Source organism: Crocuta crocuta, unplaced genomic scaffold, assembly GCF_008692635.1.
Source record: "Crocuta crocuta isolate KB4526 unplaced genomic scaffold, BGI_CrCroc_1.0 scaffold64, whole genome shotgun sequence".
NCBI classification, from domain to species: Eukaryota; Metazoa; Chordata; class Mammalia; order Carnivora; family Hyaenidae; genus Crocuta; species Crocuta crocuta.
The window spans coordinates 2,803,618-2,820,366 of record NW_027530640.1 but is presented as its reverse complement, the minus strand read 5'-3'; the positions used below and the strand labels follow the sequence as shown (position 1 = coordinate 2,820,366).

At 42.3% G+C, this 16,749-nt stretch overlaps 1 protein-coding gene across 1 annotated transcript in view; it reads right to left on the bottom strand.

The window, feature by feature from the left end:
• The window catches only part of ISOC1 (isochorismatase domain containing 1), a 19,905-nt gene that overhangs the window by 2,692 nt on the left and 464 nt on the right, over window positions 1–16,749 (bottom strand). The window contains exons 2-5 of the mRNA XM_077768866.1: window positions 16,505–16,745; window positions 5,561–5,680; window positions 5,255–5,458; window positions 3,514–3,630 (exon numbers count right to left, since the gene is read on the bottom strand). Coding sequence (XP_077624992.1) covers window positions 3,514–3,630; window positions 5,255–5,458; window positions 5,561–5,680; window positions 16,505–16,745 — 682 coding nt within the window. The remainder of the gene's footprint in view (window positions 1–3,513; window positions 3,631–5,254; window positions 5,459–5,560; window positions 5,681–16,504; window positions 16,746–16,749) is intronic.

Below are 16,749 nucleotides of genomic sequence, written 5' to 3'. Positions count from 1 at the left end.
TAGAGGCAGCGCAGCTGTGTGAATGTCTTCAGAAGCAGCTCCCTCCCTCACCAGCTGGTGGCCCTGCCCAGCCTTCCTCACTGCCCAAGGCTGAATCAGTGGACTTTCAGTGATTTGCTCTGAATCCCAATTATACACTTTCAGTGTCTGTGAAAGTGCTTTACACTCAAAAGCGCCGACAGAGGTCAGTCCTTGTTTATCTTTCTAGTTCCTAAGTGAGGCAGGAAGGACAGAGAACTTTTTGTTCCCAGATGGAAGGAAGAAATCAGATGACTCCAGGTCAGCTTTCTCTAGTGCTCTGCTGACCATGATCTGGTTGACCGCAGGCCAACAATCCTCAGTGATGCTGAGTCGGGTCACGGTGGCAGGAGTGGGCTGGAAAGCTCGAAGCACACAAACACGTATTAGTCAACTGAAACCTTCACAATATTAGTTAGCTCCAAAATGGAGATACGACCAGTAGTGACTGGATTCAAAAATAATCAAGCCAATAAGCTGTGTGAGTGGCGGTGTGGCTCGGCAATGTGCTAAGTTGTTAGAACAGACTCCCACACCTTCCCGTGGAGACTGCCAGCCCCAGGTGAAAGGTGCCAGAGCAGAGAGAGAAAAGCAGCAGGTGGTGCAGACATAGGCAGGTTTGTGCACAACAGCATGAGCCTGGTCGGTCCCAAACTCTCGTTCTTGCCTGGGTTAACAAGGGGCAATTAAAACTGCACATCTTTAATGTACACAGATATATGGCTGAATAGGCATCTTAAGTTCATCCCCTACACTTTGAAAACCAGTACAAAGAGGCCTCAGAAAAAGAAAATTACTCTGATCCACACACCTCAAAATGCAAGGGCACAAGGCCATGACCGCTTCAGGGAGGGCAAAGGGGAAAACAAAGACTAAATCCAGTACATCTCCAACCAGCGCCAACAACCCTCCATAAATACAAGGGTATCACGTTCCAGAGAGGGTTTTCTTCTATTTTATTGTGCATTTACTCTACAATTATTAGTTGAAAGAAACGATGCCCGATATATGGCCGGTGCTCAAAATATTTAGTTGAATAACGCCCCCACACACAAACCCTGGCACAGAAGTTTCATTAACGGTAACTATAAATCGTCTTAGTATAATAATCTCAATGGGCAAAAGGGGGAATCTCAGGAATTCCTTAAGTAGTTGTGTTCTAAAGGCACAGAGGGGCGCCTGGGTGGCTTAGTCGGTTAAGCGTCCGACTTTCGCTTAGGTCATGATCTCGCGGTTCGTGGGTTCGAGCCCCGTGTCGGGCTCTCTGCTGACTGCCAGCTCAGAGCCTGGAGCCTGTTTCAGAGTCTGTGACTCCCTCTCTCTCTGACCCTCCCCTGCTCATGCTGTCTCTCTCTCTCTCCTAGAAATAAATAAAACGGTTAAAAATAAATAAATAAATAAATAAAGGCACAGAGAGGAGGGCATGGGTGGCTCAGTTAAGCGGTTGAGTGTCCGATGTTGGCTCAGGTCATGATCTCATAGTTTGTTGAGTTCAAGCCCCACATCAGGCTCTGTGCTGACAGCTCAGAGCCTGGAGCCTGCTTCATATTCTGTGTCTCCCTCTCTCTCTGCCCCTCCCCCACTCATGCTCTGTATATATAAAGGAACAGAGAAGGGGTGCTGGCCCAATTGCTATTTAACTTTCAAAGTCAAAGGTTAAAAGATACCTAACATTTCTCCCCATAAATTATGTATAAACTACAACACCTCTCATATAGAATTAAGAAAAAATTCTGAAATGTGGCATGCCTCCTCCATCAGCAGCTGACCTGATTCTTTTTTAACTTTTCAACCTCCACACGGGACCCCAAGGCAGGGATCTGCCTCTTCCAAAGCCACTGAGACGAGATTCTTTCCTTCTCTCCTGAGAACTTCTCAGGACTGGTCCCTTCTGGGTCTTACAAGCTGATATAATGCTTCTATGCTTCAGAGAAGACTAACCTCATGGAGACAACTATAAATGATAAAAATAAAAATAAATGCAGCAGCTAACCTGTGAGTGTTTACCATTCTCAGACACTATACTAAATGGCATCAATACATTATCTCATTTAATCCTCACCAAATCCTGCCATGTAGTGGCTATTATTATTTCCATTTTACCAGTATGAAATCTGAGGCATATGTACTAGCTAAACTGTCCTTGGACACAGATTTACAAAATGCCAGAACCCATATTCAAACCAGGATTATCCCTCCAGTGTTTGGACTCCTCATCACTGAGACAAGACTACTTCTGAAGGAATGAGTAAATATGTTGACAATGTTTTTATTCTCAGTCTTGTGAGAAGAAAGAACTGCAAACAAGCATAATTTTCTGTAATAAATACCATAATAAAGACACGTCTCAAAAACTTACTTGAATGTGTGACAAAAGTCTTTGCAATTTATTTATAAGGAAGTGAGTTTTGTTTTTTTTTTTTTTTGGATGTTTTTAATATTCAAAGTTCTGGACCTTGGCCTTCCTAGAGAAGGGAAGGCCAATCAGGGCCTTAAAACAACTGCTGTTGCCAATTCCCCAGATGCCTCTGCATCAGCCCTCTGCACTGACTTTTCTCCTTTCTTCCCTCTGACTCTCTCATTTGCCCTACCTCACCCTTGGGCACACTCTGAGCTAAAGAAATGATTTCGCAATCCAACAGAGAAAGTAGTTCAAAGGCCAGCTTGTGCCTGAACACTAGAGGATCTAATAAAAATAAAGATTCTGTGTTTCCTGTTCTCAATAGAAATAATCAGTTAAAGAACTTGCCATCTCAATCCACCTAGACATTACACTAAAATTACTGCAGAATTAGAATTAAGCATGAGAGAGAGAGAAAGAAAACAATTCACAGGAAGAGTGAATGTTTCAAAGGATTATGTGGTAGTTTGCGTCTCGACAGTCTTAGAAAAGAAAATGCTTACGGAAGACTACTGTTAAGCAACACCGGCAAAACATCACTGATTCGCTGACTACAGTCCATGCTAACACTCTGGTGCAGACAGCCAAAAATCAGTGTGAGTGAGTGGTGTCCACAGGCAGTGACAGACCTCCTCGTTCCAGAGATTCACATGTGAGAAAGCATAAAAGAAGCTGAATTGGGCTTCAGCCCACCACGCCCAAGGTCTGGGCTACATCTTAGGGGGAGTTAAACCAAGGTGGGCTGTTTTTGATTTGCAAATCGCTGAATGACTCAGACTAAGCTTACTGAATACTTCTTAGAATCAAACATCAAACTCTAACAAAGTTAAGATGAAAGATGTGCAAGAGCTTTTGGTATCACTAGAACTCCAGAGCTCAGGACACAGAAGATCTGAAACAGAATATGGTGGCAACACCTCAAAAGTCAGTCAGCACAGTCAAGCACAGACTTACTGGAAGTCCATGAGTCTGATAATGGTCAGATGAAATTCAAACTGAAAAGGTAAATCTTTCGTTGTTGGGAACTCTTCACCACTCTTCAAATTAATTTGGAAAATTTGACCAATTATTTATTTTAAAGCCAGGACAATTACCTCAAGAGCAAACATCCGGTCCATCATGCTTCTCGACGAGGTGGCATCTGCAACAATATGAACCTCAATACCTCGGCCAACTAGCTCCAGAGCTGTTTGCTGGATGCACACGTGAGTCTGGGAAGAAAGTAAAAAATCATATGTAAAAATGCGGTAAAGCATTTTACAAATGTGTGACACAATGATAAAGCAGAAAGAACACTACAGCTCTCACAACCTTGTCCTACATCTAGATTTGTTTCTAACTTGCTAGGTGCTTGCTCTTGAGAATAACAGAATCTCGGCTTTGGTTTCCTCATTGTAAAGTCAGGAATTGGATTACATCAGGCTTCTTCATACTAGGAACTTGAACATATTCTTAGAGCTCTGTGAGAATTTTTTTTAAAAGATTTTCATCTGTCATCTAGATGACCTTCATACGACTGAATACTACCATTCCATTTTGATGCCACTCACAGTCGGGTTTATTTCTGAACTTGCAGGGAGTGCCTAACACAAAGAATGAGTCAGCAGTCCTGCATATTGAGAAACAAGTAGAAAAACTAAGTTGTTACTGGGTACTCAGTAGTAAAGGTAGGCCAAGTTAAAAATAACAAATGACAAAGGCAAAAAATATCCAGTATACAGCACAAGCAGATGTAGTATACAGAGTCCATTTTTTAGGTACTAACATGTAACAATTCATTAGCAGAGAATACAGAGTAAAAACATGTCCCAACAATACCTGGGTTATATAAGCAGTGAAAGCACATTTCAGTAATACCAGGATGCCAACCTTGTGTGCACATGACAAGTGAGCTTTGGAAAATTATCAACTGACAGTTCATTAAAATTAGCACTGTGGGACTGTTCAAAGATGATTTTGATTAGGCATGAGGTAGAACAATGTTGAATGAGCAAAAAAAAGTGCAAAAGTCAGCAACAGTATTTGGCATGACATTAATACAAACAAGCTTCCTCTGTATGGTCATTTTTAAAGTCAAAATACAGAAATATTTAATGTATATCTAAACCCTAGGCTACACCTTAAAACCTACTGTATAAATCCTACCATCAACACATCATAGGTATATTAAAGTAACACTATTTGGACTCTACTGTTTTTATAGTGTTCATAATTTTTTAATTTAATTCAATAGTTGTTTAAATACTATGAATAAATACATGCATTCTGTTTATATATATCCAAAAACAAGATCAAAAAATCATGTTAATCATCATTAGGAATCTATGGGTATTCTGTTCCTCTAAAAAGGTATGTAAGTGATTAAGCGTGAAGGACAATGAAATACATGACTTCTAAGGTTTTTCTACGGCAAAAACATGACCAAGGTGAAATCCTACAACACATAAATAAAAATAATGCCTTTAATGAAAATGTGCTCCAAAAGTAGTTTAAAGTAAAGGCGCAATAATCAATCAACCCACATTCAAATTCAACTCCATCCCATAACCAGCCATATGACCCTGGGCGAGATGTACATCTCTATTTTAGTTTCCTCATCTATAACAGGGGGAGACTAAAAGTGCTTAATTGGCTCGGAAAGTCACTGGGCAGTGTTTAATGAACAAACAGATGCAGATCACTGCCATGCACACAGTTAGTCGAGACTTAATCAATGATGGCTATTTCTCATCATTACTACCACCCACCACATAGTCTCTATACAAAATTGCCCTGTGGACATAGCAAGTTTTTTACAAATGATATTGTACGCAAAGCATAACAACAGGTACTTACTTCTACTCCAAATAACACAACACTCCTGACTCCAGGAATCTCGGCTAATGCTGCTTCTACTTCTGGTAATACCATTGAAAACTTGGTCTTGGGAAGTACCAATTTTACGCCTGTTAAATCAATTTCTTGAACAGTGCTTCCAAGACCTTTAGGGTACTGTTCTGTTACAATAACTGGAATTCCTAACATCCGGGCCCCTTGTAACTGGAAAAAACAAACAAAGATAATTAGCAATATACTATTTGTACATATATAAATGTATATCATGCTTCTGCAAACCGGAAAAAAATAAACAAGCAAACATACCAATCTCTGTCCCACACTAATAATGTCCCCAAAATATTTGATGGCTGGTCTGAATCGTTCCTGCATATCACAGCAGAAAAACACAGTGCTTGAAGGTGTAAGATTTCCCAGGGTGGTGAGCTGAGAAAAAAAAGAAAAAAGAATGATTTAGCACTCGTTATACAACGACATTTGTTTTCAGTGGAGGTCAATAAAGGAGAAAAGTGTTCCTACTGTTTGACCCAGTAAGTCACTTCTACAACTATTATCCCTAAGAAATGAGTTGAATTACAAAAAAAAAGAAAAAAAAATATGCACAAAGACATTCACTGAATTGCTTTCAATAGTGAAAATTAGAAATAAACCAAGGACCAACAATACAGAAATGACTACACAAATTTTAACACATTCACATGATAAAACGTTTTTTTTAGACAGCCAAAATAATATATGCAAATAAGTTTTCAAAAACTTTGAGCCATCTAAAAAGAAATGCTCATAATCTACTGTCAGTCTTAAAAAGAGAGCACAGTTCAATAGTATTTCAATAATGTAAAAATACAAATAGAAGGCAGAAGCAAATATGTCAACATATTAACAAGGAGAAACAAATATATGAGTATTAAAAATTAGATACCACTGTTTAAAAAAATTTTTTAATGTTTTATTTATTTCAGAGAGAGAGAGAGAGAGAGAGAGAGAGAGAGAATGAACAGGGAAGGATCAGAGAGAGAGGGAGGGAGGGAGACACAGAATCCGAAAGAGGCTCCAGGCTCTGAGCTAGCTGTCAGCACAGAGCCTGATGCGGGGCTTGAACCCAAGAACCGTGAGATCATGACCTGACCCGAAGTCAGAAGCCAACCGACTAAGCACCCAGGGGCCCCAATACTACTTTTATCCTTAGTGATATGACTGTTCTAGTGACTTCCTACTTTATTATCTATGTGCTGGTCTGAGGAACCCTGGCATCAACCTTCCTTTGGTGTGATCTCTACAGACATGGAACACCAAGGTCATGGCAGAATAGGTGTGCTATCTGTAGTTTGAACATGAGGTACAGGGTTTTCCTACTCTGCCAATAAAGTCTGATTAAAATAAATATTCAAGCATTTAAATTATATATTTTATCATTAGCTGTTTTAACGGGTGTTGGTAATATTTTTTTTTCTTTATGGTTTTCTTATATTCTCCAAATGCTATTTAAAAACCCTTCCCAATGATATTTTAAAATATGTACTGGGGCGCCTGAGTGGCTCAAGCGTCAGACTCTTGATTTCAGCTCAGGTCATGATCTCACAGTTGTGAGATGGTGCCCCACAGTTGGGTCAGGACTGAGCATGGAGCCTGCTTAAGATTCTCTCTGTTAGGGGTGCCTGGGTGGCTTAGTCGGCTAAGCATCCGACTTTCGCTTAGGTCATGATCTCGCGGTTCATGGGTTCGAGCCCCGCCTCGGGCTCTGTGCTGACAGCCAGCTCAGAGCCTGGAGCCTGTTTCGGAGTCTGTGACTCCCTCTCTCTCTGACCCTCCCCTGCTCACGCTGTCTCTCTCTCTCTCTCCTAGAAATAAATAAAAAACATTAAAAAAAAAAAAGATTCTCTCTGTTACTCTCTCCCTCTGTCCCTCCTCCACGATCTCTAACACCACACTAAATAAGTAAAATAATAAATAATAAAAATATGCACTGCTTTTATTGGAAAAAACCGTTACAATAGTAAACATCTTAAATTTGATGCATGCAATGCTTACAAGTATGAAAAGTAACATTGAAAACAATCTGTAGCAGATACTACAGAACATAAAACTAAAAAAAAAAAAGACAAAACAAAACAGAAATCCATGGGGCTCCATGGGTGGCTCAGACAGTTAAGTGCTAGACTCATGATCTCTTCTTTTTGGTTCATGAGCTAGAGCCTCACATTGGGCTGAGCACTGAGAATGACGAGCCTACTTGGGATTCTCTGCCTTCCCCCTTTTGCTGCCCCTCTCCCCAAAATAATAAACAAACTTAAAAAAAACCCCAAAAAACTCCAGACTTGCTGCTGTCATAAACAAAGAAATATTAAGATGCTGTTCTCAGGAATAACTTCTTGGGAGTTCAAAAAAGAAATGCAATAAATTGATGCCAAACACATCACCACCGTTAAATAGACAGCCATAAAGGTGACATCCACATTCTTAAAAAAATATTCATCACAATCAGGAAGTTAACGAATTAAGGTTAAAAGCAGGTATTATATTACCAAGCTTTATATTAATTACTGTTAAGGGCTTGGGCTACAACTTGGGCCCAATACGGATTTACCAAAAAGTAAAAATGACTGTTAAATGTAAGAATTTAATGTCACTCATGGATTCTTCAAGGCCCACGCTTCTTTCCTTCCTACCTTCCCTCATTTGAGAGAACACATATACAAAGGAAGCAGCCTGGTCTTTTTTTTTTTTTTTTTTTAATTTTTAATGTTTTTTTATTTATTTCTGAGAGAGAGAGACACAGCATGAGCAGGGGAGGGTCAGAGAGAGAGGGAGACACAGAATCCGAAACAGTCTCTAGGCTCTGAGCTAGGTGTCAGCACAGAGCCCGACGTGGGGCTCGAACCCACAAACCGTGAGATCATGACCTGAGCCAAAGTCAGATGCTTAACCGACTGAGCCATCCAGGCTCCCCAAAAGCAGCCTGGTCTTGAATGAACCCATACCCCTCCTCTAATTAGCCACTGCTTAAGTCTCGCCTCTAGTTACCCTGTTTTCCCCTAAAACCACCCATGGATAATACCTGTCAATAATTTCCTCTATAGAGGAAACTGTCCCAATCACCTGGTGCGGCTTCCCCACCAGCCTGGCCCTAGACCCTGCCCTGGTGCCAGTGCACAGGGCACACTCTCAGGAAACAAATGCTCTAGGAATTAAATGAATCATTAAAAGAAACCTTTTATCCTTAGTATGACCGTCCTAGTGACTTTGTACTTTATTATCTATGTGCTGGTCTGAGGAATCCTGGCATCAACCTTCCGTTGGTGTGAACGCAATAGATGAGCAACACCAAGGGTAGAGTGGGACGTGTGTGGCATCTGTAGCTTTAACATTATGTACAGGGTTTTCCTATTTTGGCAATAAAGTCTGGTTAAAACAAATATTCAAGCATCTTAAATTATATATTCTATCTTTAACTGTTCGCGTACTTCACTTTTTAATGCAGGTGTCATGCCTCCATTTTGGTCCTCTTCCAAAGCAGTATCATGTATACAGAAGTACTCAGGACACAATTTTAAAAACCAATCACTATATATGAGTATGTATTTGAAAATTCTCAGTAAAAATTATATTTTGGCTAAAAGGGTTCAAAATCCAAATGAGTCCCTAGGCGTCTACAATGTGTTTAGGGCGCACTACGAAATGCAGTTTACCCGTGATTGGTCTGCTTCAAATTATAGCAACGCAAGTCAGCTATTCTTGCCATTCCACGGCTGGGAACGCAGTAAGCAGGCCAAGTAAACGGGGAAGGGCTGAAGCGTGCTGGATGGCCACGCACTATCATCCTTAGAGCTCGTACCTGCTATATCTCCAGCTCACAGGTCTCATCTCAGATAATGGATGAACTCTGTGTACACTCCTAACACAGTGAGCTGTGCACACGCTAAATTCACAGAAGGTCATAAACAGCAGATCAGAAAGGAGAAGTGCTGGAGACAGGCAAACTGGTATCAGCAAGAAATGATAGGTGACAGAGAAAAGATTCAAAATACAATAAAAGCAGATCAAAACTCAACTAGTTCCACACTCTAGACTTCTAGTGGAGGCGTAACTGTATGTATATAACTTATAAACTAGGACAGGATCATTTTATAGCAGGCTCACTCAGAAAATGTGAAATTATATAATACCTCAGGACCACAATATTAAAATGGTCAAAATATCCAATACTGGGATATTTAAAGGAATAAAACCTTACATACACAGAAATCCTAAATATTGAGGGTTGTGGTCTCCTGGGGTTTCTGTTACCTGGTGCTTCCCTACATCTCCCTTCAGATGGTGAGGTATCCTGCTCCAGGTAAGGAACTACAACAGATGTATGTCATAGTAGTCACAGACTGGGGACGTCAGAAGATGCAGCCATAAAATCCTCACCACCTTGCAAAATCCTTCTAGTGCAGGAACTTATCTACAGGCCTTCAGCAACTCAGAGAGAAACCAGAGAGGTAATCGGCAAGACATATTATGCAGCGATGACGGATTATACTTTAGTTATTCAAAAATGCCCAGATCGCCTCCTCTCAGTAATCCAGACTTTAACTCCTGACACCTGCTTGGACATGGCCTGCACTGAGTAATCTGCTTACTCAAAGCAGAATATAGAGGCAGTATGGTGACTTTACAGTGGAAAAGACAGCTGTGATGTCACATTGATAGTATATATGATAAAACTTGATGAGAACAATCTTGATGATCTGGCTCTCAAAATCCCATTTTAATCTTTAGAAAAACATCAGATAAACCAAAACTGAGGTACATTCTACCAAAATACGTGACCAATATGCCTCAAAATTGTCAATGACATCAAAAACAGGACAAGTCTGAGAAACTTTCACGGGGGTCTAAGAAGACAAGATAACTAAATAATTAGAATCCAGGAATGGATCAGGGAAGATAAATTGCAGAATAGCAAATTAAAAGTGGACTTGGCCAAATGCCATCCATCACAAGTAAAATACAATTACAAATCAATGCATATTCAAGCAGCATGAAAAATTCACACAAGAAAATACGTGTGTATATACATACGCACCTTCCTATACCTATCTGCAAACACCCCTACATACACACATGCAGATAATACACATTTCAATAAACATTTAAGTACAAAAAAATTGATCGAAGCCAATAGCTTCCTCAAAAAATGTTCTAATATAAATTGTTGTCCATTTTATTTATTTATTTATTTGGTCTATTTTGTTAAGAACTGTCAGGGGCACCTGGGTGGCTCAGTTGGTTGAGCCGACTTTCGCTCAGGTCATGATCTCATGTTCACGGGTTCGAGCCCCGCGTTGGGCTCTGTGCTGACAGCTCAGAGCTTGGAGCCTGTTTCAGATTCTGTGTCTCTCTCTCTCTCTGACCCTCCCCTGCTCACGCTTTCTCTCTCTCTCTCTCTCTCAAAAATAAATGAAACATTAAAAAAAAAGTGTCATAGCTGATACTTGACCTTAGATTTCATAGTCAAAAAACTTTTCGCCTCCAAGTACATTATTACCATTCTCATGACAGTATTTTCCCCTCTTCACTACTACAGGTGTTCTGACCATTTTCGCACAATGGCTGCACATGTGCAAGGAACCTGAACCTCTCATGCTAAGTGCCCCAGGTTACTCAGGACAGGCACATACAGGGAGGCTGGCCTTGTGGAGGGACGCTCTGTGCACCAGTTCTGTTCTTCCATAAAGCAATACATGGTGAGTGTTGTATGTTGAATTGTGTCCCTCAAAACTCATATGTTGAATTCCTAACCCCCAGTACCTCAAAAAGTAACCCTATTTGGAACGAGAATCATTGAAAATCTAACTAGTCAAGATGAAGTTAAACCAGAGAAGGGTGAGTACCTAACCCAACATGACTACCATCCCTATAAAAAGGGCGAAATTTGATGGGGCACCTGGATGCCTCAGTTGGTTAAGCATCTTACTTCATTCAGGTCAGGTCATGATCTCACCATTCATGAGTTTGAGCCCCACCTGGACTCTGTGCTGACAGCTCAGAGCCTGGAACCTGCTTCAGATTCTATGTCTCCCTCTCTCTCCCCTGCTTGCACTCTGTGTATCTCTCTCTCAAAAATCAATATTAAAAAACAATTTTTTTAAAGGGGGGGGGCCTGGGTGGCTCAGTCAGTTAAGCCTCCTACATCAGCTCAGGTCATGATATCATGGTTTTTGGGTTTGAGCCCTGTGTCAGGCTCTGTGCCTCAGCTCTGGGCCTGCTTTGGATTCTGTGCCTCCCTCTCTCTCTGCTCCTCACCCACTTACGCTCTGTCGCTGTCTCTCTCAAAAATAAATAAAACATTAAAAAAAAGGAGGGGGTGGGAATTTGGACAGAGAAGACCTTGCAATTGAAGGCAGAGATTAAGGTAACAGGTCTATAAGCCAAGCAATGCCAAAGATTGTCAGCAAACCACCAAGAGCCAGAAAAGAAGCATGGAAGAGATTCTCCCTCACAGCCCTCAGAAGGAGTCAACCCTCATAACTAGTCTCCAGGACTGTGTAGAAACAGATTTCTGTTGTGTAAGCCACTCAGTTGCAGCACTGTTAGAGCAGTCTTCCAAGGTCAACTACTACAGTGTGTAAACTATATCTTTAGGAATGATTAAAGTTTAGAATTGTAGGGGCTCCTTAGTGGCTCAGTCAGTTGAGCATCTGACTCTTGCTTTCAGCTCAGGTCATGATCCCTGGGTCGTGGGATTGAGCTCCACATCAGGCTCTTTGCTAAGGAATGAACCTGTGTGAGATTCTCTCTCTGCCTCCCTCACCTACTCTCTCTCTCTCAAAAAAAAGTTTGGAATTGTAAATGTGATGTGTTAAAAACTGTGGTAGTCTATTATAGTCACACAATAGGCATGATGTGCCTGGGAGAGAGTCCAAAGGGGTACGGAGTATCATTATTTCACTGAGCAGTATTTCTAAGCACATGTGATTACCACAGTACAGTAAGGCCTTCCTCCAGGACTGACTCCCTTAAAACGGATTTCAATGATGGGATTCTCCTGGGGTTACAAGGCTCCCTACACGGCAGAGCTGTCAGCGGCATTGGAATCTGAGACCAAATCTCAATTTCACTAAATTCAGTTACGTGAAATGATACAAATCATTGACATTTTCAAATGGCAGTTTCTTAACAAAGCAACCAAAGGGCATTTCCATCAGATGGCTTCGTCAAGGATTCAATGAGCTGCATGTACTCGATCAAAAAATTCATAGTTCCCACTCTGAAACATGGTATTTTCTGAAACAGGTAACCTCCACAAGGGGCAAAAAGCATACAATGCTTTGGGCGGAATCCACAGTGTTAAATGTTAACTTTTTTGAAAATGACACACACACAACCCCATGTAACCGATGGGGTTGAGGCAAACCGCACCCTCAAGATCCAGCTGTTAACTCTCGGTGCCCCGACACTGCTCACCTCCCAGAGATCTGTCAGGCCTCTTCCTCTTCTCTGCTTCTCAACATTATCTCAGCGTTATTATCTATCTGCTCCTCCTACATGCTCCCACAGCAAAGGTTTTGTAATCAAAAATCACCACCTTCAAACCCAGGAGGCTCAAGGGGGTACGGATTCGTTTCCCTCACCTTTCTTCCTTCCTTCCTTTCTTTCTATGTTTTATTTATTTTTGAGAGAGAGAGACAGCATGAGCAGGGGAAGGTCAGAGAGAGAAGGAGACACAGAATTGGAAGAAGGCTCCAGACTCCAAGCTGGCTGTCAGCACAGAGCCCCACGTGGGACTCGAACCCACGAACCGTGAGATCATGACCTGAGTTGAAGTCGCTTAATGGACTGAGCTACCCAGGCTCCCCTTTTCCCTCTTCTTTCTAAACCCTGCCTTCTCTCCCTTCCCACCACGAACCCTGGGGTCTCTTCTAGCTAGAAAATGTCCATGCCCCCTGTTAAAAATAGTAATAGTAGTAATAAGCCTTCAAGAACGTGAAAGCTGGAGTCAAATCCCCTCCCAATTAACCATCTCAGGAAAGGTCAAGATAACCTTCCCAGGGAAGCCCTGATCTCCTGCCCACACAAAGCTGTCAGGGCCTCCCTCCTAGGTACAGAGGCAAAGTGGCCTCACTGGCATCCTCCTTAAAATGTCCATTTCTTCCCCTCTTCCTTTGGGCTCTGCCTTCCCTGGTGACAAGCTGGAAAATAAAGTGCTGGTGGTATGATATCAAATTTACAGGCGTTTCCAGGGTTCAATGTTCCCGTTAGTTAGAACCTGGGAAACACCTTTTGAAAAATTAAAACCCGTAAATTATAAAATGACCTAAATTCCCACCGTATAATCCTCTCATTTATATTTCTTCCTCTGTGTCTCAAAATTTCCCTGAGACTTCAAGCATTCTGACAAAGCACAAGACACATAAACCATGCCTGAAACACGAGCTGACTTCAGCTACCTGAGCTGTCAGCGGACACTCAGTCACTTTGACAGAACATTTCATAGACAAAGACACTCCTAAGTCCAACACTGGCAACAGGAGTCTCAAAGATCAGTCCCCACAGAACAGCGTAACCCACCGGGGCGCAGACAGTATGGCACAAACGACCATGGTGTTTTACAAAGTCAACAGCAGTAGCAGTCAGACAAGCATGAAAGCAAAGTCCCGCCCCTATGTAAATTAAGAATATATTCTAGAATATACAGTACGTGAGCCAGGAACCTAGAGGCTCTAAGGTCTGTGTTCAGGAAAACAACAAGTTCCATTATTTAAGCAGTGGACTACATGTGGCCAAACTTATGCTCTCTGGCCCCTGCCTCTGGGAGAAGGGGTCTGCTATGCCCAGTAGCAAGGCCTCAATGATGGGCCATCTTGAATCTTCCTAAGCGACAGGCATCGACAACAAAGAGCAGTGAACACCAGGAAAACAAATGATATTACAAGCCCAAGTCTGTGGCCTGTCTTCTATGCTGCTTGATGTTTTCATTAAGCACAAAAAGAAAAGATGAATGCTATGCTCAGCTAGAGGAAGGCCCTTCCCAGCTCTGCCGGCTCCACCATTACCTTGGAGTCTTGGGAAATTTACCATCCGTTCTGCTCTCTTGCAAAGTGAGAGTTACAGTATCAGGTAAGGAACAAGAATTGGGTCTTATCCATGTTTGCTTTCATTGTGCCAGGCACTTAATACTGCCACTCAAATGTTTGTGTCATGAACTCTATGGTCTCATTTAGCTACAAAACATCCACGTCCTTAGAATTATACAGCTAGGTTCCAAAAACATGTAACAAAACATCATGAAAAGAAATATCTTCCCCTTCACTTCTGAGTATACACAGACATAAATACACATATGTGTGTGTGTAGATCTTCTCATATACATAAAAACAGGCTTCAGAATAGGTTTATGGATATAGATGAGGTGTGTGTCCTTCCACATTATTTTTAGGCTAGGGGAGGGACCCAGCAGAAGAAGTCAAAGTATTATCATTACTAAAATGAGATAATATAAAATAAACATTTTTTACAACTTTGAAATATATAAAGTATTATATAACAGAGGCTTAGGAATTCTTGGACTATTTAGTGAGGTATAAATAACATTTTTTAAAAGATGGAACAGAGTTCTGCTATTATAATTTTTATTTTAAACATCACCACCAAAAAAATTATGTTGTGTCCTGCACCACGCAAAATATTTCAAAAGCCACAAGTGACCTGAATTATATAATGCCTTTTGAGAATGTCCAGGATGTTTCAGGTACACACATGTTTAATTAAAAAGAGTCGGCAGACCTGAGCCTTGAATTTTTCAAAATAAAAAAAATCTTATCTGGGGGAGAAAGGCTACAGGAAATGCATCAGAAAGAAGTCAGCATCCTCAGGATCGCTCCAGATCTCCTCAGTTGGTATGTGGATTCTGGCCTTTATTAATGGATTTATCAAAGGTGCATTCAACTTCTTGGGTATTTTGGCAGCAATTATCTAACTACACTGACAAGGAAGGTTGCAAAGAGGTGTCAGCCACAAAAACTCCTGAAGACATAAAAGCGGGGGAGTATTATGAACACCTACAAACCACCATTTCCCTATCGACAGCCGGACAAATTCTGGGGGATCAGAGATATCCCTGTAGGATCTCCAGGAATAGACAGTAGAATCTCATGGCCTTTGTCCTTTGAACATAAGGAATTTATCCAGGTTAAAAGTACCTGCTTTGGAAGCTTCTGGCATGGGTGGTGTCATAGCACACAAGACCAATTCTGCAGCCGAATACAGCTGGAAAAAAAAATCTAGAAAGCAATCTTAAGAATATGACATTTGAATATTAAAATTCCTTCTAAGCCTGAATCCCACATTTCAGTTTGGTCTTCAGAAGAAATAGCTTAACCGTTTCTCAACTAAAGAAAAAAATGTGGATAGTGTAGTATCTAAAATATACCTTACGTTCTTTCTTTTCAAAAATAAAAATCCTCCAGTGAATCCTCTGAGCCTAAAAAGGACAGGAGACAGCCCCGCATGGTATTGGGGCACCTCTTTAAAAAAAAAAAAAAAAAGTATAAAATAATCCTCAGGTGCAACAACTTTCTCAGCCAGAAAATCGTGGTCTAGCAAAAGTTCGATAATTAAAAGGTATTAGAGTCCTAGAGTCAAATGACTTTTTCAACGTAGGCGACGCATATGTAATCAACAGATTCGGCAGCCAGTTACCAAGAAGAGGCTACGCAAATGATTATTTCGCTTAATGTTAGGGGAAGATTAAGCTCAAGAAACTGAAAGCTGGGGAGGGGGAAAGGTCTGACTCCCAAAGTTTGTGTTGCCGCAAGTGGTAAACACAACTCCGGGTAACAAACCCTAAGGCCAAATACTCTGCATCAACTCTTTACCCCATTGGGCATCACCCCCAAATAAAATCAGCTAGTACCGCACAGCCCTTCGTTACGCAGGCGGCTGGACTTGCTCCAGGCACACAAAGCGGATGCGGACGGCGGAGGACCACACACGTGGGGGCGTTCGCGCGCGCCGCGACCCGCTGGGGAGCCCCCGCCCCCGCCTCGGGGGCGGACAGCTGCCGGCCGTCACCGCACGACTGGCCCCTTCTCCGAGCGGTCCCCGAGGACTGCGATCGCCGCACAGCCCTTCCAAGCCGGCGAGGCGCGCAGGGCCCGGCGCCAGGGCGGCGCGGGGCACCTGAGGAGCGCGGCGGGGGCGGAGACACGGACGCGCGGGGACCTGGAGCAGAAGCTGGGCGCGCGGCCCTCCGGCGGGACCCACCTGGATCTGCAGCGGCACGAGGCGCACCTTGCAGCGCTCGCTCACCGCGAAGCCCTTGGGCAGGTCCACGTACTGGCCCCACTCTTCCGCGAAGAGCTGCACTACGAATTTGCGGTGCATGTCTATCTGGTCGCCGTACAGGCTGAGGAACTTCTGGATGAGCAGCTCGTAGCCCGCGCCGTGCGGCACGGACGAGGGCCGCGCGAAGACCGAGAAGCAGAAGAGCACGGGGACCGTGCCCGACG